At 39.0% G+C, this 23,575-nt stretch overlaps 1 protein-coding gene across 2 annotated transcripts in view; it reads right to left on the bottom strand.

Annotated features, from left to right (window-relative positions):
* Positions 1 to 2,407: 2,407 nt before the first annotated feature.
* The window catches only part of pck2 (phosphoenolpyruvate carboxykinase 2 (mitochondrial)), a 51,679-nt gene continuing 30,511 nt past the window's right edge, over positions 2,408 to 23,575 (bottom strand). For both annotated transcript variants that reach the window (XM_088282682.1, XM_088282681.1), the window contains 10 exons: positions 17,331 to 17,543; positions 17,064 to 17,248; positions 14,654 to 14,724; positions 14,442 to 14,577; positions 13,478 to 13,665; positions 11,172 to 11,334; positions 10,891 to 11,106; positions 8,891 to 9,028; positions 7,075 to 7,170; positions 2,408 to 5,076 (listed from right to left, as the gene is read on the bottom strand). In XM_088282682.1, coding sequence (XP_088138808.1) covers positions 4,607 to 5,076; positions 7,075 to 7,170; positions 8,891 to 9,028; positions 10,891 to 11,106; positions 11,172 to 11,334; positions 13,478 to 13,665; positions 14,442 to 14,577; positions 14,654 to 14,724; positions 17,064 to 17,248; positions 17,331 to 17,362 — 1,695 coding nt within the window. In that variant the 5' untranslated portion in view covers positions 17,363 to 17,543 and the 3' untranslated portion in view covers positions 2,408 to 4,606. The remainder of the gene's footprint in view (positions 5,077 to 7,074; positions 7,171 to 8,890; positions 9,029 to 10,890; positions 11,107 to 11,171; positions 11,335 to 13,477; positions 13,666 to 14,441; positions 14,578 to 14,653; positions 14,725 to 17,063; positions 17,249 to 17,330; positions 17,544 to 23,575) is intronic.

Genomic DNA, 23,575 nt, shown 5'->3' with positions numbered 1-23,575 from the left:
TGAGAAAAACGTTTTTATTTTGAACCATTTAAAGGTTTTATTTATGGTATTCATTTGTAAGGCTATCAATAAAAATGGATTGTGGTCTTCATTTGTATTAAAATTTATTGTGTAGGCTTTGCTACTTGTGGATGTAAAGTGCCTATGTTGCGCCCCACTCAACTTTTCATGCCAGAGACGCCACCGCATATTACAGTGAAAACCCGCTACTTCGCGGTTCACCTTTCGCGGGTTCAGTGCTTCGCGGGTCTAAAAAATATTCGGGGGCATTGTAGTTTCGCCGAGCGGCACGAGGGGGCGCTGGAGCGGTTAGACGGCCGGCGTGCGCCGAAGAGGAGAGTGGACGAAGAAGAGCACGTTCCCCCGGACACGATTGGTGGCGACGTTTCGCGCGGTTCGGACCGTACCAGAGCTCCTGCCGGCGTGCGTGGCAGTTAAGCCGTAGAGGAGCACCTTCCCCGGGCACGGGCGGTGCCAAGCGGCCCCTAAGTTTAACCGAATGGAAGCTCCGGAGGAGGAGGGCATGCTCGCGTCACAGTTACGCCGAATAGGAGCACCTTCCCCGGGCACGGGCGGGGCGAAATGAAACCGAGTTCAACCGAACGGAGACACGCTTCGGGGGAGCAGGTCCGGCGTGCGTGACAAATAAGCCGGAGAGGAGCACCTCTTCCGCCCGGGCACGAGCGGACCGCGAGGCTGTCAGTTATGAATGAATAAATAAATAAAGAATGCCACCTTTCATTTCACAGGACACACCGAATGGCATACCAGCAGGTAAAAGTCGGAGTAATTAAATAAATACAAAAAGAATGGCTGTGGAATCAAAAAATAATACGTTTTAATAATAATTTGTTTTTTTTGTTATAACATGAATTTCACTCTCTCTCTCTCTCTCTCTCTACCCGTATATATATGTGTATATATATATATATATATATATATATATATATATATATATTTTTTTTTTAAGCATTTTTGAAGGTGCGCCGCTACTTCGCACTTTTTTTTTTTAAGCATATTTGATTGTCCGCCGCTACTTCGCGGATTTTCAGTTTTCGCGGGTGGTCTTGGTCCCCATTAACCGCGATAACCGGGGGTTTACTGTAATCACACAAGAAGATAGCTCTACGCAAAAATAACACTGGTCAACAGCAAATTTTAATCAGTTAATCACAGATGTCTTTGTGTGTGTGTCCTGAAATGTATTTTTGACGCGGATTTATAAAATGGCTGAACGTTTTTTGCCCCAGCACATCAGATTTGGGAGTCATTTATTTTTATTATTTATATTTATTTATATTTATATAAAATATATCTCAACTCTGATATTACCAAGCGTTATCGCTATGACCGTTGAGGAAAAAAAATCCAATTGTTACTGAGCCTAATCCTTAATTCCGAAATATTACTAGATTACATATTGCTATATTATTTCTATAATAATTAGAGCTGGGTTTAAAAAAGCAATTTTGAGATTTTGACGATATTCATTTTCATTGTCCGATATCAATTCATAAAACCATGAATCCATATGTAACCCGCATAAAATGTATGGTTGGAAAAACTTAATACTGGTTTGAGGTAACACCTGATTCCGCCACAAGGTAGCGCATATCCAATAAATGGTCAAGGAGATTCGCCTGTTCTGGTCGTATAAAACAATTAAGTCGCTCATATTAGTATCGAACGAGTGACTTGCTTGTTAGAATATGATAGCTTGATAGTGATTATATATTTTCTACACTCTGCTTAGATTTTTTTTTAGAATTCATCTTGAATTGTGAGGCCAAATATATATATATATGTATATCTATATATATATATGTATATATATATGTATATATATATGTATATATATATATATGTATGTATATATATATATATATTATATATATATGTATATAATATTATATATATATATGTATATATATATATATATGTATATATATATATATATATATGTATATATATATATTTATATGTATATATATATGTATATATATATATATGTATATATATATATTGCAGTACTGGAGTAAAATGCGTATGAATCCCCATTGCCAATGGCGGTACAGGTGAAATTAGCAGTTCATTTCGGACCAAGCTGCATTATGAGTATTTTCGTCACAAATTCATCCAAAACCCCCGAAAATTACAAGCAAAAAAACTGAAACCACACCCAAAGTAAAATAATAACGTCGATGGTTTTGAACTAGTGTTTTAAGATCATGACTTGTCACTGTGGGGATCCCGGTTGGAAGAGTCGCAGCGAATGCAACTCTGGACAACAATCCATCCCTTGGACCCAGGCAGTGGTTCCATTGAGCTCTTAGACACCATAACCCTAAATTGGTCCACACTCCTCGATGCCACATGCATGTGTTCATGACAATGAAAAAAAATCCGCTTAATTTAAAAGTTGTTTTATTGTGACACAATTTGTTTCATTTTTTTTTATTTGCAACAATGATAAGAGACACTTCCAAGATATGATTGCACTATACTGGAGAAAAAGACATTGCATATAACTATAATACCTAGAAAAGAATAGATCAGAGTTGCATTTATTGGTCCGTTTTACAATTCAAGTAACTTGGAATTATGCAAATAAAACAATTACAAAAAAATATGCATAGGGATTGTGTGTTTAAAGCAGATGTCTGTCGTTGGAGGTTTTTCCAAGAGCTGCTGTAAAAATGTACTTCAAAACATATTTACGTGTGAGGCCCAATCTAACCCTGCTATTAATAAGCAGTGGAGGAATTTATTTATTTATTAATACAAAGGTCTTTGGGTTACAGCTTGTAAACATTTGCATGTCATATTGATTTCTGCAGCTCTTGTGACATAAGATGGCAGAAGAAATGTGGGCTCCATCACAGCACCAACAGCAGAATCAGTATCAAGTACACAAGGGAGGTATTTGCATTGTTTAATTATTAGCTTTTCCTGTCATCTTCCCCTGAAGCAATTAACCCCCAAAGAGGAGGTCAGGTGTGAGCCATTGGTTGGGTTTTCACACGTACACAAACACGCGCACACGTACATGAATGTGGCCTCTTCAGCCAACCTCTTCAAGGTAAATATTTTAAAAGAGGCAAACATTTCTGTTAATCTCACTCACTGTTAACATTAGGTACACCTGCACAAATAAAATGGCAGCTAGCACAAGAACAGAATTTAATTAAAAAGAAAAATCTGCCTTTCTGAACAGTCTAATTGTGTTCTACAGGGTGCCCACAAAGCCTCTTTACATTTTAACATGTTTTATGAAAGCAAATGAATAGAAACGAATAGTGGGAAATATTACAAAATCAGTGGATGTTTTTTTGTTTTTGTGTCTCATGCCTCAAACCTCTGTGGATAAGTTTAAACTTGTTTACATGTGGGGTTAAATATCAGTGCAATAAGGAATTTGATTTGAATTTCTTTTTTAATGAATCGTGTTTGGAGTACTGATAATTGTTGGTAAGTCTCCGTTTCACAGTTTTAAGGTTTGGCGTTTGAATGTGGGCTCCACCCTTCCTGAGAGGAGTTTGTATGTTCCCTTGGTCCGGGTTCAGGTAAAAGGCAATGTGATGTTATTTTCAGCGGACAGCAAGTGGGAGTACAAGGCAAAATAGCCGCCCGCCCTGAGATGGATAAAACGGGTGGATTGTGCTGAATAATTCATATTCCAAAAACGCAATATTAATCAGAATACCGTGTACCATAGAACAAATTGTAAAGAAAATGTTTGACTTGTCCTCCCCTATAAAAGATTGCAAGTAGTTACCAACTCTAATTTTGGTAGCTAAATAAACAGTCTTTTATATTACTTGATGGTCCAGTTGCCTTTATTTTAGCATAAGGCTAAAATCAAAACATTAATGTAACACAAATCAGATATTTATAATAATACAGATTAATGTATTTGTTGTCTTTGTAAAAATAAAAATACGCAGGAAGAGGACATTGGGATCAAAAAAATTAAATAGCAACTGCAAGATTGAATGAAAATAATGTATATTATATCACACTGGTCAACAAACTTTTACGCATTTTTTAAAATTTGAATATTTTTAATATATTCGGAAATCTTTTGTGCCGACTCCTAATTTGCCTTAATTTTTTATTAGCAAATCAGGTTTTCATAATATTTTATTTTGTGCGTGTGTGCGTTAGAACTTAGAATGCATGATAAAATTTGTATTGTGCAAGATTTTATCGGTCAACCGTAAAATAAAATAAAAAAAAATCTCAAAAACAGAATGTGCTACCAAAAAGTAAAAAGTAGACATTTTTGAAGGCAGCAACGCAAATATCTTTGGACACAAAGCCATCTCTGATTAAAATTTGCTGTTGACCAGTGTTATTTTTGTAATTTATTCAGCCCTACTTATATACTTAAAAATACTTAATATAGCTTCCTATGATACCTGTACATCAGTTCTACATCATCATTATTAACTCAATCAAAAATTGGCATGATGATTTATTAAGGCAGGTGTACCCAATGTTTCGTCAGTGTTATAATGCAAGTAGTGAAAAAAAAATGTGTGTGACAATGCAGCCACTGGCTCTGATTGCACCCTAGTGCGTCATTGCTGACTTCCTGCAGGCGTTATTAGGCTTGAACTCTCTCCTCCAGAGCCTTCAACTCAGCCTCCACCTTAGCAGGCAGGTCAGCCCCCACCTGCTGGCTGAAGTACGCTCTCAGCTCTTTGGTCTCGTTCTGCCAGAAGTGCTTGGGCACGTCGAACAGGGCGCCCATGTCTACGTTGCCGGCCAGGCCCCGGGTGTCGATGGCGCCGTCCTCCGGCAACCAACCAATGGCGCTTTTCTTGGCGCCCTCGTTGTCACCCTCCCGACCGCAGCGTTTGAAGATCCACTCGAGCACGCGGGAATTTTCACCGAAGCCCGGCCAGAGGAACGCACCGCTGGTGGGGTCTTTCCGGAACCAGTTGACATGGAAGATCTTAGGCAGGTGAGTCGGAGTCTTTCGGGTCTCCATGCTCAGCCAGTGAGCGAGGTAGTCGCCGAAGTTGTAGCCGAAGAACGGCCGCATGGCGAAGGGGTCATGCATGAGCACCTTTCCTGAAGGGAACATTGAACAACTTGTAAAGGTGTCTTTGATTTAAAATTGCGACAATTGCAAATATAGTCTTTGTAGCAAGGGTGGGGCACTTGATAGCTGCTCGCTGCTCTAGTTTTTTTATTGAATAATTTGACAGTTAATTTATTTAAAATACAATGAAAAAAATACTTTTTACCTTTTCTGATTCATTTGATCAAATTATTGAGTGAATGAAATGACTTGAATTATAAGAGTGAATTATGTTTTTAGAAAAATTAACTATTTTACACACTTTACATACCACTGGCGATCGGCTGAAACCGTGTATGTCACAATTTTGTGACTTTAATTTTTTTACAAATCGATACTATTAAGTGGGTTTTCTTTGCTAGTTTTCTACTGAAAAGTGATGATTTTGAACAGAAAAGGATTCCTTCGCACGCAGTTTCGTCTCTCTCGTGCGTGCATTTATTTTGTTGGAGAGAGACCGCCGCCACCAATCAGCCCTAGCCTTGCAGTCTCGTGAGTAGTCACATGATCAGAATCAAGTACAGCAGCGGGAAAGAGTAGTTTTCGGAATGAACGGATCGAAGTCACACAGCGGACACAACTATGCAGACACAGAAGAGGAGACAACACTTCTGGCCTCACATCAAAAGCATGTTGCCCTTAAAAAGGGTGCAAAACACCAGCGACACTATGCAGTGTCTAATTTGTTTTAAACAAACGGAGATTTCAGTGTTCAAGAAATCAACATCAAACTTGGGGAAACATGAAGCGGTAAGTTCCTTAAGTTCATTTTTTCTTCTTCCCTCCGTGGATAGAAAAATGTTTGTCTTTCAGATTACATTTGTTTGTTTTTTTTAAAAAAGTATGGGGGCCTTAAAATTTTGTGTGCTACTTAATTTAATTCTTTTACTTAAACTATTAATCATTAAAGAACTTGAATTTAACTTAACATTATTTAAAGATATTTTTTATTCTACTTCATTTATTCTATTGATTGGATGAAATTTAATTTGCCTGAAGATGATTATTTTGTATTTTTGTCTGATTGAATGGTTGTTTAAAAAATATACAAAAATATATCAGGCGTTGCTTAAGTTATTCAGTACTTGAGTAGTTTTTTTCACGCACTTACATGTCCTTTTTTATTTTTACCCAAGTAATAATTTGGATGACTACTTTTTTACTTCTATTGTCATATTACAGGGCGGCACGGTGGATGACTGGTTAGCACGATGGCCTCACAGTGAGAGACAGCATTGGTCGTGGGTTCAATCCGGCTCCGGCCATCCTGTGTGGAGTTTGCATGTTCTCCCCGCGCCTGCGTGGGTTTCCTCCTTGTACTCCGGTTTCCTCCCACATTCCAAAAACATGTATGGCAGGTCGATTGAACACTCTAAATTGCCCCTAGGTATGAGTGTGAGCGCGGAAGGGTGTTTGTGCCCTGCGATTGGCTGGCAACCAGTTCAGGGTGTCCCCTGCCTACTGCCCGAAGATAGCTGGGGTAGGCTCCAGCGACCCTAGTGAGGAGAAGCGGTACAGATGATGGATGGATGTCATATTATGCTGAAGTAACAGTTCTTTTATTTGAGTACAATTTCGGGGTACTCTACCCACCAATGACTCTATCACATATTATATTATTGTCATATTCTTATTATTATTTTGACAACCTGAAAAAAACAAGGGCAGATAAGTGAAAAAAAATATCTAGAAGAGTTTAGAAAATTGTTGATCCCTTTTGACTTTAAAAGCTGCTCGTCATGGGTGACATCAGCCATAACCGACTCATTTCCAGTTTATGAGCAGGCTTACTGTCGAGCTGTCATATATATTATATCTCTCGATCCATACTAATTATAATACAAAATTGCAATAGGTATCTGGCCGTTCTGCGTCCCAGCCAAACGTCTGTCAAACGTGTACTGTCTTTCGCAACTTTGTGTGTGTGTGGGGGTGTTGGCGTGTGTGTGTGGGTGTGTGTGTGTGCGTGCGTGCGTGTGCGTGTGTACCTTTATGCTCAGCAGCTGCGGTGGCCTCAGATCTCATTGCAGCCCCAACAAACACGCCGTGTTGCCAGTTGAAAGACTCATAAACCAGAGGAACACCTGATGACAACAACGTTTGATCAGCTGAAACACGTCATTGTGAACAAACAAAACATAACAGAGGCATCCGAAAAGGTCACTTTGATCAGATTTAAGACCCAACTTATAAATTATATATTGTACATTTTTAAGACCTTTGAATTGTGGATTTAACGATTTGTAGGATAATCAAGGATTTTTTTTGTATTGTTATTTTTTTTTAAAGGATGAGTGAAGTGTAGAACTAGAGCGGGCTGTAGTAGGACTACACAGACCTCCACCAAGGCTCAACGAGCGGAATTAAGTGGACACTTTTGTAAATGCACACCGGCCAGATCCCATCATTAAGATTTATGAAACATCCATTCAGAAATGAGAAACACAAGACCTCAATTCACCAAATTGGATAGCATCGATTTGAAGCGCGAAGAAACACAGTAAGTCTCGTTTCTCACCTGGGCAGTGGGACGAAAAAAAAACGGTGCAACTAACAATATAATCCAATGTTTAGCTTCTTTTTCGAATAAAAATCTCTGTTGGAAATGCTGACACCGGAAATGTGCAGTTGCCTTATGCCAATTCACAGAATTGTGCAACAGTGTTGGGCACGTTACTTCCAAAATGTAATTTATTACGTTGCTCTCATGTAAAAGTAACAATTTCCGTTACAATATTACTGTCTTTGTTAAAGTTACTTTTAATTTATTTATTTTTTAAATCGGAGATTACATTTATTTAATCTTGATTTTGACACATATTTTCAACCATACTGTAACTGATAAACTCGTAATGAAGTCAACTATATAGTATGGCCTATATTATTTTATAATGTTTCAACTCCATAATGGGCTACCTTTGCTCAATATTTGTATCAATAAGATTTTTTTTATATAACTATTGAAACTTATATTTTGTCCAGTAAATAAATGACCCCAGACTGTAAACCAAAAATTATATTGTGAACATACTCAAATTAATTTCCACAGATATATAGATTGAAAAGTCATGTGAAATAAAAGCAAAAATACAGCATGCATTGATCAAGTAAAAACTGACCTCACCATAATAATCCAAATTTCAGTTAGTTGTATTTCTCTTTACTACATGGGGACAAAGGTTTGAGGTGATTTAACAAAAAATATGGAAATAATAACTGAGCGCATCAGACTCTTATTTTTTTAGCGCGTATTGTTTGTTTGTCCAATTGGACATGCCGTAGCGTGACGTCAGTCACCGCACATCTTCGGCTTTTAAGGCAGATGATTAGCATTTTGATTGCGAACAGACAAGCACCTGATTGCACAAAATTAATTAAAATCACATCTAAAAAGCACAATGACTAGCGTATTTTCCGGACTATAAGCCGCTTTCCCCCCCCCTAGATTTTGAACCATGCAACAGTGCAGCTCACCGGTAGGGGCGCTCTATCGTTCAGAAAATACGCTAAATAAATCTTTTTTTTTTTTCCTTGGGTCTATTCTGTTTTAATTAGCAATGTTGTTGCTGTGTTAAAAGGCAATGTTTTAAGAAGCTATTTTTGTACCTCTATGTGCATTCACAGGACAAAATTGTTCTGTCCATGCAGTAAACAACTAATTTTTTTCCACATAGAAAACTGCAGCTTATAGCCTTTTCCCGTAATTTATTCACTGATTTTTTTGCTTTGGTTTATTCCTGCATGTACTCTGAGTATGGTTTGTATTTTATTTTATCAAACCATTACTGTGATTGGAGCACCTACCTTGCGGCCTGCGACCACCAAATATGATGGCATCAATAGGAACGCCCTCTTCGCTCTCCCATTGAGGGTCAATGATGGGGCACTGAGCTGCGGGCGCACAGAACCGCGAGTTGGGGTGGGCGCAAGGTGTGCCACTTCCTGTTTACAAAAAGGAGAATACAAACAGTCTTTTATCTTCATTATTTAAACTCTAATTTAAAAGTCAACCCCCCCATTTTTTTTCCAAGAAAATGTTTTATGCAGGCCCACTAGTCAAAACACAGCAATCAAATGAATATTGCATTCGTGGAATATGAGTTAAGCAGCAAAATCCACCCGTTTTTAGCCATCTAGGGGGCGGCCATTTTGCCACTTCTGTCGACTGAAAATGACATCAGAGTTGCTCAGGTGACATTTAATGATGATTGTTACCTGAGCAACTGTGATGTCATTTTCAGTCGACAGATGTGACAAAATAGTCACTCCCTGAGATGGCTAAAAATGGAGCTCATATTCCACAAACGCAATATCAATTCGAACTACCAGCACAGGTAAAATGAATGTACTTTAAGGCTTCTATATCCATCAATAGTAGTGAATGAGTTTTAATCAAAATGCCATATTTGGACTAGCACTCGTCAATTAAAAAAAAAAAAAAAAACGTTTCCATTGAGTAGGCAATCATTTGCAGTAAGAAGAACATTAAAAGCCGTATAGACCAGCATTCCATCACCCGACTGGAGTCTGGACCCGTGTTTCACGCATGTTGTTGTGCACTGACAGTTTCAACATGCACATTGACCTGAGCTAAGAACAAACATGGCATCTACGTCATGCTGGAGAATTTTGCAGGACAGTACACAACACTGAATTTTGATATGTGTTCAAGGGTCAGAAGGGGGCTGAAACAGTGTGTGCCTGAGACCCATCGGATACACCATTAGGTACGCCTGCTCACCATGATGACATTAAATAGAAGTGCCACATAATCGGCTTTAAAAACATATTCGAGTTATTGTATGCATCTACATACAGTGAGATTTTGGGTCCAAATTAAAAGAGAAAATATTTCAACACTTTAACATATTAAAAAGTTGAAATGTGTGTGAAATGTGTGTCAGATTCTTGTTGAAAATTGGTAATACCACAAAATCGAGATTAACGTCGACATTCTTTGGGGAAAAAATATTTCAATGGTTGAAAAACTGGGTGGGAAAGTCATTTTATTTTTAATTCACATTTTAGTCATAGTAATCAAATCCGAAACTAAAGTTAAGAAAAATAATTACGGAATTATCAGCAGTGAATTTGAATGAAAGTTAAGTTGATATTGAGAGAATAAACTTTTTTGTGAAATCATTATTTGGATGAAAACAGAGATAGAAGTTTAAAAAATATATATATATAAAAAAATTATATATATAAAATTATATAATAAAATTATATATATATATAAAATATTTAACGAAATTAATTTCCAAAATTAATAAAAAGTAAATCAAGTTTAAGTTCTTGTATATTTTTTCAAATAAAGTACCGTAATTTAAGCTCCAATTTTGAACTTGAGGTTTTAGAATTCCCGCATATTCGTCAAGTATTTGTCTGAGCCAAGCAGACACTCACTTGTGTCGTATGCCAGATGTCGAAAGAGATCCAAACTACGCATTTATTTCTGCACCACAGCAAACAATAACTACAATAACTAAATGGGACATATCGCAGTTTCAATGAAAACTGAGCATTAGTCCCCATCAAGCAGGTTTTTTTGTTCTCACTGTTTTTATTACAAAGATTTTATTTTGTCAACATTCAGGTAAAACTAGCAGTTTTTACCTTGCACGCAAGTGAGAGAGTTGATTTATGTCCAAGGTGAATGATGTTTGGATATGAACAGGTAATGTTGTTACAATTTGGTCAACATGTAGAGCAAGCGCAAATGCAAATCTTTTATTCCAGTTCTTGTATTGTACATAATCCAGTGGCCAGCGAGTATAATTTTAGCACAGAGCTGATGACGATACCTTGCTTCCAGGTTTTGCCATGCCAATCGGTTAGTGTGACACCAGCCGCGGGGGGGTCGAGACCCTCCCACCATACCCCTCCGTCGCTGGTCTCGCCAACGTTGGTGAACACGGTGTTTTGGGCTATGGTGCTCATTGCATAAGGGTTGGTCTTGTCGGAAGTTCCCGGAGCGACACCAAAAAAGCCGTTCTCAGGGTTGATGGCTCTCAGCTTTCCTGTGGAATGGAAAGCAAGTGAGATGAAGAGACACTGAGTAGAGACCAAGTCCTGATCCTCTCACCTTGGGCATCGAACTTCATCCATGCGATGTCGTCGCCCACGCACTCCACTTTCCAGCCTGGCAGAGATGGCTTCATCATTGCCAAGTTGGTTTTACCGCAGGCGCTTGGGAACGCTGCTGCCACATAACGCTTCACTCCCTGAGGATTGGTGATGCCCAGGATCTTAAGAGGAAACATTTTTTTAATTCCCCTCATATTCTATTGGTCACAAAATGTATTTTTGATATTTATATTCTTGTGCTATGGTGCAGTTCTTCATTGTCAAAATTTTACGTTTAATATTTTAATAGAAGTGTATATCAAAAGGACATTGATACATATACAAAATCACCAGCCATCCTGGACCTAAATCAAATATTTTTTCGATATATTGTGCAGTTCTACTAACTTCCACTGCACCATCGTGAGCTCCCGCTCCTTGTCAATGCGCCCACCGCTAGCAGTGACGAGGTGCGCGATGCAGATCTTCTCCTCTAAATAACTACCGTATTTTCCGGACTATAAGCCGCTGCTTTTTTCCGAGATTTTGAACCATGTGGCTAATACAGGGGTGCAGCTTTTCTGTGGATTTTTCTTTCACCGTTAGGGGCTCTCTATAGTTCAGAAAATACACTAAATAAATCTCGATTTTTTTTTCTCTTGGGTCTATTCTGTTTAAATTAGCAATGTTGTTGAGTGTTAAAAGACACTGTTTTAAGAAGTTGTTTTTGTACCTTTATGTGCATTCACAGTACAAAATCATTCTGTACATGCAGTATACAACGGCTTATACCTTGTATATCATTTTTTCCCGCCAAAGAGAGTTGCCGCAGCTTATATGAAGGTGCGCCTTATAGTCCGAAAAATAAAATAAAATCCTCGCCTCAGTGGCTGCAAATAATACCACTTCTAACAACTAAGACTATCACAGAGGGCGGACGAGTTGCTAAGCATGTAAACACACCAAGCAAGGAACTGGAGAGAACATGTGAAGGTGGAGAAGCTAATACTAATTGCTAAATTAACAGTTAGAATGGCAAAAGATTGCACTTTTCACAGAAGTCTGCTTGGAGTGTCATTCTGAAAGCAGCCAATTATGAACAAAAATTATTTAATTTAATTTTTTATTTAATTTAATTAATTTTAAATAGTGGGTTAATTTTGCATTAACCCACTATTTATGCTGACAATCATTTTATCGCGCATTAATGCCATTCGTTTATTGAGAAAGTCTGTTGCTTCCGGCTGCGGCGCTCACTGGAAATCAAAATCTGTATCCTCTGATCGCGGGAGAGCGAACATTGAATGAAGGTGAATCGGGTGGAAAGCTATGCGCATTTTCGGCATTTGCATTCGTTATATCAACAAAGTTTTACGATGAAATTTTTTCAATGGCGTGACCATAGTGAATTTCAATAGTAACACGAATGAAAGAAAGAGGATCGAGGAAGTGTGTTGTCCCAGTGGGATCAAATTTAAGTGGCAATGTATAGATGGTGGTCTCCTGTTCGAGAACACATACTGGTTGATTTAAAAAATTTTTTTTTAGAACAGCCGATGGCTGCATCGACAGAAGCAAAAGAATGTCATTAACGTTTTGCATTGGACTCGAGATGCATTCAAAGCCCACTCACAAAGTTGGACATCCGAATAACTTAAGCGCATTCAACGGATCAAACACCTATAAACTACACATGGCTGTAAACACAACAGCTACATAGTAAGCATGCTCGAAAGCCAGCAATGAATCGGTTACAGCTGACATCAGACATGCCAAGGAGCTTATGAGGTCAAAAAGTATTTCAACTGTTCAACATCCATTTATCCATTATCTGTACCGCTTGTCCTCACTGAGGTCGTGGGTGCTGCTGGAGCCTATCCCAGCTGTCTTCGGGCAGTAGGCGTGGTACACCCTGAATTGGTTGCCTGCCAATTGCAGGGCACACAGAGACGAACAACCATCCATGCTCACACTCATACCTAGGGGCAATTTAGAGTGTCCAATCAACCTGCCATGCATGTTTTGGGAATGTGGGAGGAAACCGGAGTACCCGGAGGAAACCCACGCAGGCACGGGGAGAACATGCAAACTCCACACAGGAAGGCCGTAGCTGGAATTGGACCCTCGACCTCCGTATTGTGAGGCCATCGTGCTAACCAGTCGGGCCACCGTGCCGCTCACTGTTCAACATGTTTTTCCTCAATTGTTTAAATCAGAGATGTAAGTAGACTTCCACATGATTTTTTTTTGTTCCATGCCCTCAGTTTTTCTCTACAACAGAGTGTTGAGATCTACACCATAGTATATTCTATTCTATATTCTCACCAGCATGTGCTCTGCCAGCCATCCTTCATCCTTGGCAATGCGTGAGGCGATACGAAGGGCGAAGCACTTTTTCCCCAGTAGGGAGTTTCCTCCGTAGCCGCTGCCGTACGACAAGATCTGCCTGGTGTCCGGCAGGTGGGAGATCAGCACCTTTTCTGGGTTGCAGGGCCACGCGTTGACCAGTGGCGCTGGAGATGAAAATCCATCACAATTATTAGTAAAGAGTGTGAAGAGAGTACAAAGCTCTGCCAAAACTTAAATGTTTGTCACCAGCAAAATAAAATGAATGGCAAACTGATAGGCCTTTAGTAACTGTAAAGAGCTCAAGTTTCATCCAGACAAATTTATCAAATTTAAACATCTAACCATTGTCTAGAACGCTCTATAATCCTCCTTACTGTAGGGCTAAGTTGATTATTTTTCAGCCAAAGTCAGTGAGAATACTCATCTGAGGACAATTAAATGGGTGGATGGATGAGATTCTAAAATAAAAATCCTCCACTGCACAGTTGGCTTTAATTCATATTTGACTGTCAATCGGTTCCAGACAAAAGTATTATTCTGCCGATTATGTTAATTAAACAAAAAAAAAAAAGAAAATTGATCTCACATTAAGTTTTCCTCTATTTAATCAGCATGATACATTTGTATGGAACTGTCGGACAATACAATACAATACAACTTTATTTCTATAGCGCATTTCACAACAGCTGGAGCTGTAACAAAGCGCTTGCCATATGCCGTCATACAAATAAGCAGGTAATTAGAGCACAAATTAAAACACAAACACATTTACAATATATACCAGAAGAACAGCAGGACAATAAACATTCTGACATCAATATTAGGACTCTCCAACATCACTGAAAGAATACCTACCCTACAGTCCAAAAAAAATCGACAGGAATTTGCCAATATCCTTGGCGGAGGTCATGAAACAAGCATTGTGTAACATAACACCTACCTTTTAGTGGCAAAGGCCGCCCTAAAGAGTGCTGACAACGGACAAACTCCACTCCCTCGGCCAGTTTATTTAGAACAGGCGTGCCCATGCGGGTCATGACGCCCATACTGGCCACGACGTATGGTGAGTCAGTCACCTTAATGAAGGACACAAATTCTTTTCAGTTTGCAGTACATCGAAATATATACAGTGTGTTGTTTTTCATGTAGTACCTGGACACCATATTTTGCAAGACTGGAACCCACTGGCCCCATACTGAAAGGAATAACATACATGGTGCGACCTGTCGAGTGGTGGACGAGCACACACACAAAAGAATAAATAAAAACAGGTCATCTTTGTATTATAAAAGTGATTCCTAAATTTTTTTCATGAATGGGAGAGTACCAAATCTATTTCCCATCAAATAAGACACTTGACGCTTGTGCGGTCGAGACCCTGGCCGCAATTTGTAGGATTACACATCTATTCAAGATCATCAACGTTACCTTATGTAATCTAAATAAAACGATGAGAAATAATTCACAAAGTCAGCTTTTAAAGTCTGGAGTGTATTGAATAATTAATTCAGACATGATATACAACTACTGCTATGCTCATATAGTGTATAGAACTACAAATTGACCAGAAATAATCCACAAAATCCAAAATAATCCCTGGCATGCAGGGACACACACACAACGAAATGTAAATGTATTATATGACCAAAGGAGTAGAAAAGCCAAAAATTGAACTCAATTAAATACTAGTATTGTTGCTTTCAAATAATTTGACTCAAGTAAAAGTAATAAATCATTCAAATCCAAATAATTACTTGAAAAGGAGTAAATTAGTATTTAATGAGAAAAAAACTACTTAAATCCAGGGTAACTGGAAAGTACATTTCGATTTTTTTTAAATGGCCCATGAACATCAATTCAAAAATATAAAGTAGGTACAGTAATGCCTCGTTTATCACGGGGGATACGTTCCAAAAATAACCTGCGATAGGTCAAATCCGCGTAGTAGTCAGCTTTATATATTTTTTTATTATTTTACAATGCATTTGATATGATGCATTGTTGTGGTTTGTTTTTGCGTGTAGACGGGAAGTTGTGGTCCTGCATGCCACCTTGTGGCATTGTTGCGTCAGTTTTAAGTGTGTTGTTCCTTTTTTTTTTTGTTATTCAGACGTGTGCTCATAAATTGACAGGAGCGGTAAAAAAAAGCCATCTATAATAACACACACTAGGTATAGAGCATTAATTTGATTGTTTTGGGAAAGAATTGGCATTGTGATTTTCGTTATTTTACATTGTCCGGAGCTCAGAATCTGCATGTGTATCCCAAGCTAAGGCAAGATAGCTGACTGTTGGAACTGTTAACTAGCGCCCTCAAAGAGCGGAATGAGTTATGGTAGTGTATAAAATGTTAAATATATTAAAAATTTAAATTATTAGTTGGATGGCAAATTGAAATGGTGTCATTTGATTCATTTATATTTCTTCATTCCTTTGTATTGAGTTGATAGGAGCTGTAAGAGTCAGTTCTTATTGTGCTATATTTTATTTTATGTTAGGTATTTACAGAGATTCAAGTTTAGTGCTTATAGGTAAACTATGGGATTTAGAATTTACTGTGTTGTAAATAATGGTGTAGTTAATTTGGTAATTCTGATTTGTGATTGACTGCGCATGCGCGTATGGCGAGACCCCCCCTCCACCCTGTGCATTCTGAGGAAGAGTAGACGATGTGCTTGTCGTGTTCTTAGGTGGAACAAAATAAATATGGGAAAACTGCGAGGTTGTCGGTGTCTTTTACTTGTCTCTGCTACACATCACATACATGGCAACAGCTCATGCGCCATATATCCTGTCCGTTCCGTAACCAAAGATCAGTTGTAGCAGGATGTATATATATACATATATATATATATATATATATATATATATATATATATATATATACACATATAGATATATATATAAAGATAAAGATGTCCTTTATTAGTCCCACAATGGGGAAATTTGAATAAATTTACATATATATATATATATACACATATATATATATATACATATATATATATACACACATATATACACTATATATATACACACATATATATATATATATAAATATACACATACATATATATATATATATACATATATATATATATATATATATAGTTGATGATTTTTATTAAAAGAAAAAATGAATAGGAATGTTGCTTTGCTGCTCATCAGTTTTGTGCCATGCTTGAAACGTAACTTTTATGCAAGAGAATATGGTTATTCAAACCCTTGGTTGTTGAATCTTGGATCTTTTATTTATGCATTAAGGAATATATTACAAAAAATGAAATGCACATATTAAGAGCACATATTTTGCTCTTGTCCATATTTATAATGACATTTATTCAAACATCTGCATAGGAAATGCATGGTCCTGCATGGTCCTATGTGGCCCCTCAGTCGCCCTGCTGAAAAATTGTAGATACCTCCAGCATTTAAGTTTCCCTTCCCCGTTTTACATGATAACTAGTACTTTGCATAATGGAAATAAATGCTAGTATAAATAATCCACAAATTGCGGTTGTACATCGTATGATAATAAAAGGATCGGGGTTCACCAACATGCCTGCCATGCATCCTGGGAAACGCTCCTGTCTTGCTTTCTGCCAGTCGGATTCGCTCATCCAGCTGCCCAATTGGCTCTTGGCTCCTCCAGCGGGGATGGGGATGGTGTCTCTCTGGCTCTTGGTCACAATTACTGTCTTGCTCTCCACCCGAGCCACGTCTTTTGGGTCTGTGCGCGCCAGCCAACTGTCACAAACAGCACAAGGTAGAGCCTCAATATTGATAGGAAACTTTTCAACTCACACACTAGGAACTGAAATCAATTTACCAGTTTTTATATTTGGGGAGTCTCTTGACCATGCCTTCCTTTTCTAGGTCTGCCAGGATGTTGGCCGTCTCCTCAGGCGTGCCTGTCACGACATGCACATCACTGGGCTTGCACTCGTCTGCCGCGCCCTTCACAAACTCCGCCACCTCGGGGGGCAGCGAGGGGATGGAGGCCAGGGACCGAAGCCCGACACTGGCACTGACAGCCCCCTTTCTGAAACGGACATTATATCATGGCTTACATTTCACGCAAGAGTATAGTGTAATTGTGTGAAGGCTGAAATTCATGTCTTTCAGGCTTCCATTTTTCATGTTTTCACCTATTTCCCATAATTCACCATTTCACTTTATTCACCCCCAAAAACTCCATTCATTTCCAATGGGAGATTCAACATTTCACTATTAAATGCTTCAAAATTTAAATTTAACCCATTCAGGTCATTCATTTCACATTCCAGTATCCCTTTTCACACTTTCACCTCATTCATGTTTCATAAATTCATCCATTCCAATTGCACTTCTTCGGCGTGCGACTACTTCCACATATTTCAGCCGATTTTCACCGTTCCAACTTCAAACTATTCCAAATATTCACGCATTGCGTGCTTCAATTTTTCATGTCTTCACCTATTTCCCATTATTCACCATTTCACTTTATTCATCCCCAAAAATTCCATTCATTTCCAATGGGACATTCAACATTTCACTATTAAATGCTTCATATTTGATATTTAACACATTCAAGTCATTCATTTCACATTGCCGTATCCCCTCTCACACTTTCACCTCATTCACCTCTTCAAAAATGCATCCATTCCCAATTGCACTTCTTCGACATGCGACTGCTTTCCCATTTTTCAACCGATTTTTACCGCTCAGACTTCAATCAATTCGTAAAATTCACGCCATGCAGGCTTCAATTTAACCCCCCCCCCCTTCCCGGTCCCCCCGCTATCATTCAACATCCTTCCACCTTCCATCATTCACTATTATTCCACATTCTCATTCAATTCTATTCTCTATGATTCAAACTCATTCAATTTCATTCTCTTTGATTCAAAATCATTCAATTCCATTCCACATCCTTCCACCCAGATGGCTTCAACTCCTCAGCCTTCACACGTGATTTCTCCAGAAATTGCATTCTCTAGTTGTATAGTGGTATGCACTCTTAAAACTGCTGGATCAAACAAAACTAACCAAAATACGGTGAAAGTAGTGGATCCAAAAGGGACTGAGAAAATGCTAGTTGATTGTACACAACATATTGGGTGAAGGATTTGACCCAGCACGTCAAGATTGTGATCCAGCAACAGTTAAATACATATTAATACAAATGCATAACTGGTGAGTTAAAGCTATCAAGAAATCTATTAGCTGGCATTAAAAATTATAAATGGCTCGATACCACTAATTCATATCCGATACCATACCAATACTACAGCTTTGAGGATCGGCCGATACTGATCCAATTCTTTTTGTCAATCTAAAAGTTAGTGAGAGGATGTAATTAGCTAGATAATGAAAGAAAAACAACGCATTTGCTGCACAACTATTCTGGTCCCCTAATAAAAGAAGGAAAACACACAGAAGCCATGTGTATTGTATTTTACAACATTTATTTGAGGGGGCCAGGCCCAGTCTAGACCCGGCCCTGACACCGGACATAAAAATGTCTTATTTGCTTTTTTTCAGCGACAAGGGTGTTGCGTCAAGTGGAGAAGAGGAGGGGATCCTCCGAGAAATTGAAAAAAAAAAGTTTGAACATTGCTCGTCAATCTGGTAACCGTCTAACCTTACTATCGAAAATTAACAATTATTTTAAATTAATATTATCCAACCTTTTTTGCTTGATCACAGCAGCTATTGGAAGCCGACTTTGTTGTTTACCTCACACTAGTTTCATATTGTGAGATGGGAAACACACATCCAGCTGCTTGTTTAAAAATTGAAGCAGCTGCACAATACTATGAAACTGGTGGATGGGTGGGAAAGGAAAAAAAAGAAGAAATAAACCAGTGTATCCTATGTTCTGTTTTTCTAGCGTTTTGTTTGACTCTGCACTCGCAAAGCAGGTTTTTCTGAAGACATGCATAGGATTCCTGTCAAAGGCCTATCATGTGCGTCACATCTAAAGTCCCAGACAGACACACACGCAATCATAAAATAAATCATTATAAAATGAACTGTCAAAGAGCATGGATCAGCTAATATGGCTCATCAGATATGTGAGAAGTCAGTGAGACATAAGTAAGGGTAAGCATTAATAATAATGCCACTCCCCTTTCCAGCTCTCTCACACTCTTTTGTCATGTAGATTTTACAGGTTAGGCAAGTTGACCTCAATTTGGCTTGGAAGCACATACTGCATCTCCAGTCAAAAGTTTCCAAAAAGTCTATTAATCATACCACCAGTGTTCCCTACACACCAATCCGACGTTGGCCATCGGAAGGTCGGTCCACACTGTCTGTTTGGTTTAGAGTGTAACGTCGTAAAGTCTGAGCTGTTGTTGGGGAGCCTGACGGGCGTGTTCGGCCGATTCAACATGGACAATCGGGTAGGACTGTCGGGACAAATGAGCACTGTGATTGGCTTTCAGCGAATCAGTACACTGGACAAGAATGGGACGTGATGAAAGCGGGAAAACTGTGAAAATTGGAGCTATTTCTCAAAAACCAAATGAACTTTGCTCATTTCCGCATCTCTTCTACGGACATAAGGGCTTGCTGGACAGAAGAAGCGTGAAGATAAAGTAATCAATCGCATTCATGGAAGGCCCATGTTATTCAACATCACTGTCAAAGGCTACGCATTGGTACTGCTTCTCACGCATGTGCAAAAGGTCCGGATTAGTTGACGTCTCCGTCTCCGTCGACTAAAAACACATGCCGCTACGCGATAGGCACCTTTCAAGAAGACCACCTCCAGCGTTCATCGTGAGGAGTTTATCTGAAATCTACGCCAACTTGCGCCGCAACGCTGACAGCTTCATGAATTGGCTGCAAGCGGCAGTGGATACAAATATGCATGAGTGGCAAAAGCCAGGCATCCCCGACACCAAGTTGCTGGTAAGAAGCAAATTTTGTTATGCTAACATCATCTCTTTAGCGACCAAAAGCTCTTGCCACTCCTGGGGGGTGGGAGCTGTAAACATCAATACCTGGCTGTCTTCTCACACATAACAAAAGATTAGTTTTGCTAAATGTCTGAAATATAAGCAGTTGGGGTTTGTGTGCACATTCATGCTCTTGTCCTCTTCAGCCTGTGTAAGTAGAGAATCAATCGGCACGGTATTTTTGATTTTTAGGAGGTGATCACATAAGTGAGTGAGTTTGATGTCAATAAATCCAAACTAATGTGCAGAATGCTTTCACAGGTTCAAGTGGACAAGAGTAATAATGTGCATTTGCATTTTGGTGCTGATCGGTTGCCATTTTAGACAACAGAACTGACAATTCTAGCAATATTACCTCGCTTGCTTCACTGCTGTGACGTAGACGATGAAAACAGAAAAAAATCATCTGAGCCCCAAATGAAGGCAGCCCAATTTGTCGTGAATCTCATCACAAAAAGAACAACCACTACAGTCTTTGGGGGGTGGAGGTGGGGGTGCATTTTAGTACTGATGTCATTTTTACATGCAAACATAAGTGCCAAAGTTAACGTCAATGAAGCGTCTCTTTAAGATTTCTGCTAACGTTAAACTCATCCGCTAGCTAGCTTGTACTAGGACGCCACCATGCTCATGAATCCGAAACATTAATGGCTTAATAATAATTAATATGACACATTTTTTAATTTTAGTCTATACAAAATAATCTCTTATTACTACAGTTTCAAAGGTAAATAAACTTGCCGCTCACAAAATGATCACTGCACACAAGGACTACGGATTGGCCATAAAGGTCTGCATGAGAGATTTTACTCACAACATGGCAGAATTTTGTAGACAATTCTGGGACCTGTGACATGCAGTGCAGTGAAAAAGTATTTGCCCCCTTCACTCAAACAACCAAGGATATGCAAGTGCAGTTTCTAAATGATGATTTTATTTACTAAGGGCGGAAAACAATACAAACCTATCTGGTTCTATGGGAAAAAGTAATTGGCCACTCAACATAATAGCAAGTTCTGTCACCTTTGGCAGCAGTAACATAAATCAAACATTTGCAATAATTGCAGCTGTGGAGGGATTTTGGACCACTCATCTTTGCAGAATACTTTGAACACTGTCAAATTGGAGGGTTTTCTAGCATGTACAATCTGTTGAATATCACACCACAGCATCTCAATTGGATTTAAATCTGGACTTTAAAACGTTAGAACGGTAAGATCATTGTCCTGCTCCAAGAGCGCTTAAGTTTGAGGGCACAAATTGATGGCCGCACGTTCTCCTTCAAGATCATCTGGTAAACAGCAGAATTATTTTTTCTGACAATCACAGCAAGTGGTCCTGGCCCTGAGGAAGCATAGCAGCCCCAGACCATCACACTGCCAACACCATGCTTTACTGATGGCATCATGTCCTTTTTATCAGATACCATATTTACACCAGATGTAACAGGCTGCACATACTCCAAAAAGTTCAATTTTTGACTCAAAAGACCTCAGAATATTTCTCCACAAGTCTTGAGGATCATCGGGATGCTTTTTCGCAAATGTGAGACGAAGCTTTGTGTCCTTTTGTGACAGCATCAGTTTTTGCCTGGAAACCCACCCATGGATACCATTTTGCCCAATGTCTTTCCTGCCATGGAGTCGTGAACATTGACCTTAACTGAGGCCAGTGAGGCCTGCAGTTCTTTGGATGGTTTTCTAGGTTGTTTTCTGACCTCCCGAATGAGTCGTCATCCCACTCATTAAGTAATGTTCGTTGGTCGACCACTCCAAGGAAGGTTTGCCACTGTTCCCACCAGGGCTGCATGATAAATCGAAATCGAATCCCAAGACAGTGAGGTTTTGTATTGTTTTCCTCTCTCACCCAACATTTGGCGTTTGAATGATGAATTAGCGAACCAGAATTGTCGATGCTCGGGTCTTAATGGTGCTGGCCAATCAGTGTTGTTTGCTAACACGCGTCAGTCTGCGCTCCGGTGCCTACAGTCAGCGCAGCCCGACAACAGCACACTACGCGTGCACCTCAGTTTTTTCCTGTGATTGCCGTGTACTACTATAAGTGGATGTAAGAAATTTCTGCCGCTGTAGAGAAGGAGAGGGAGAAGCTCGCGCTAAAGAAGAGAGGCACAGCTATTATTTTGACGTACGGCAGATTCGACAAAAAACGCATAAAAAAAACAGAGGCAACACAACCAACGTACATCAATGTTTAAAACACCACCACCGATTTGAGTATGAAGCCTGTCAAACTGATTCGAAACAAACAGATGAAGGGGAGGCAAGAAATAGTAGTCATTCACGTGCTAAGCTAAGATCGCTAACAGTAGCATTTGCGTTATGAAAAAAATTTGCATCGGAAAACAAGCTCCCTCTCAGAGCGTCTTTTCAGCACTGATGGCAACATTGTAACTTGTGATTGAGCATGTCTGATACAAGCAATGGTGAATATTCTGCTTTTTCTGGCCCCCAAAAACAAATACAATACAATACAAATACAATCACCAGAAGAGAGCGCCTTGTACTTTTCATCAAGTGGTGACATTAGTGATTTCTATTGTAAAATTGATCAAATTCTTTGTCTGAAACTAAACTGACTCACAATCGTAGCTTTGCGAGCATTGTGACAAGCTTATGTGGGACGTCTTGGTGTGTGTGCGCATGTGTGAGGAAGAGTGCAGTGGAGGAGATGAGCGGATATGCTGGAGTGGCAAGCGAGGAAATGAGAGACAAGTGTAAAGGAAAAGTTGAAGAGTGAATAAAATAAAGCGAGTCGAAGAAGGAACGGATAACAGTAGCATTTCAATGTTTAAAATAAGAAAAACGCAAATCGTCTCGCAATATTGATCAGAATAATCGCAATTAGGGTGTTTTTTTTTCTTCAAAATCGTGCAGCCCTAGTTCCCACTTTTTTCTATTTGTAAATAATGGCTCTGAGCGTGGTTTTCTGGACCACAACAGCGTTGGAAATGGCTTTTCCAGACTGATTGTTTCCAATCCATTTTATTTACAGGAATTTCTAGGATCGTGGCATGATGCATTTGTTGTTGAGATTTTGTAACCTACTTCACTTTGTCTTACAGATTCTATTTAATTGATTTCTTGATTCCACAAATGTGGTGGTTGAGTGT

The sequence above is a fragment of the Idiotropiscis lumnitzeri genome, chromosome 19, assembly GCF_059441095.1.
Source record: "Idiotropiscis lumnitzeri isolate Australia: NSW breed Sydney's pygmy pipehorse chromosome 19, RoL_Ilum_1.0, whole genome shotgun sequence".
Lineage (NCBI taxonomy): Eukaryota > Metazoa > Chordata > Actinopteri > Syngnathiformes > Syngnathidae > Idiotropiscis > Idiotropiscis lumnitzeri.
This window is presented reverse-complemented; position numbering and strand designations above follow the sequence as displayed.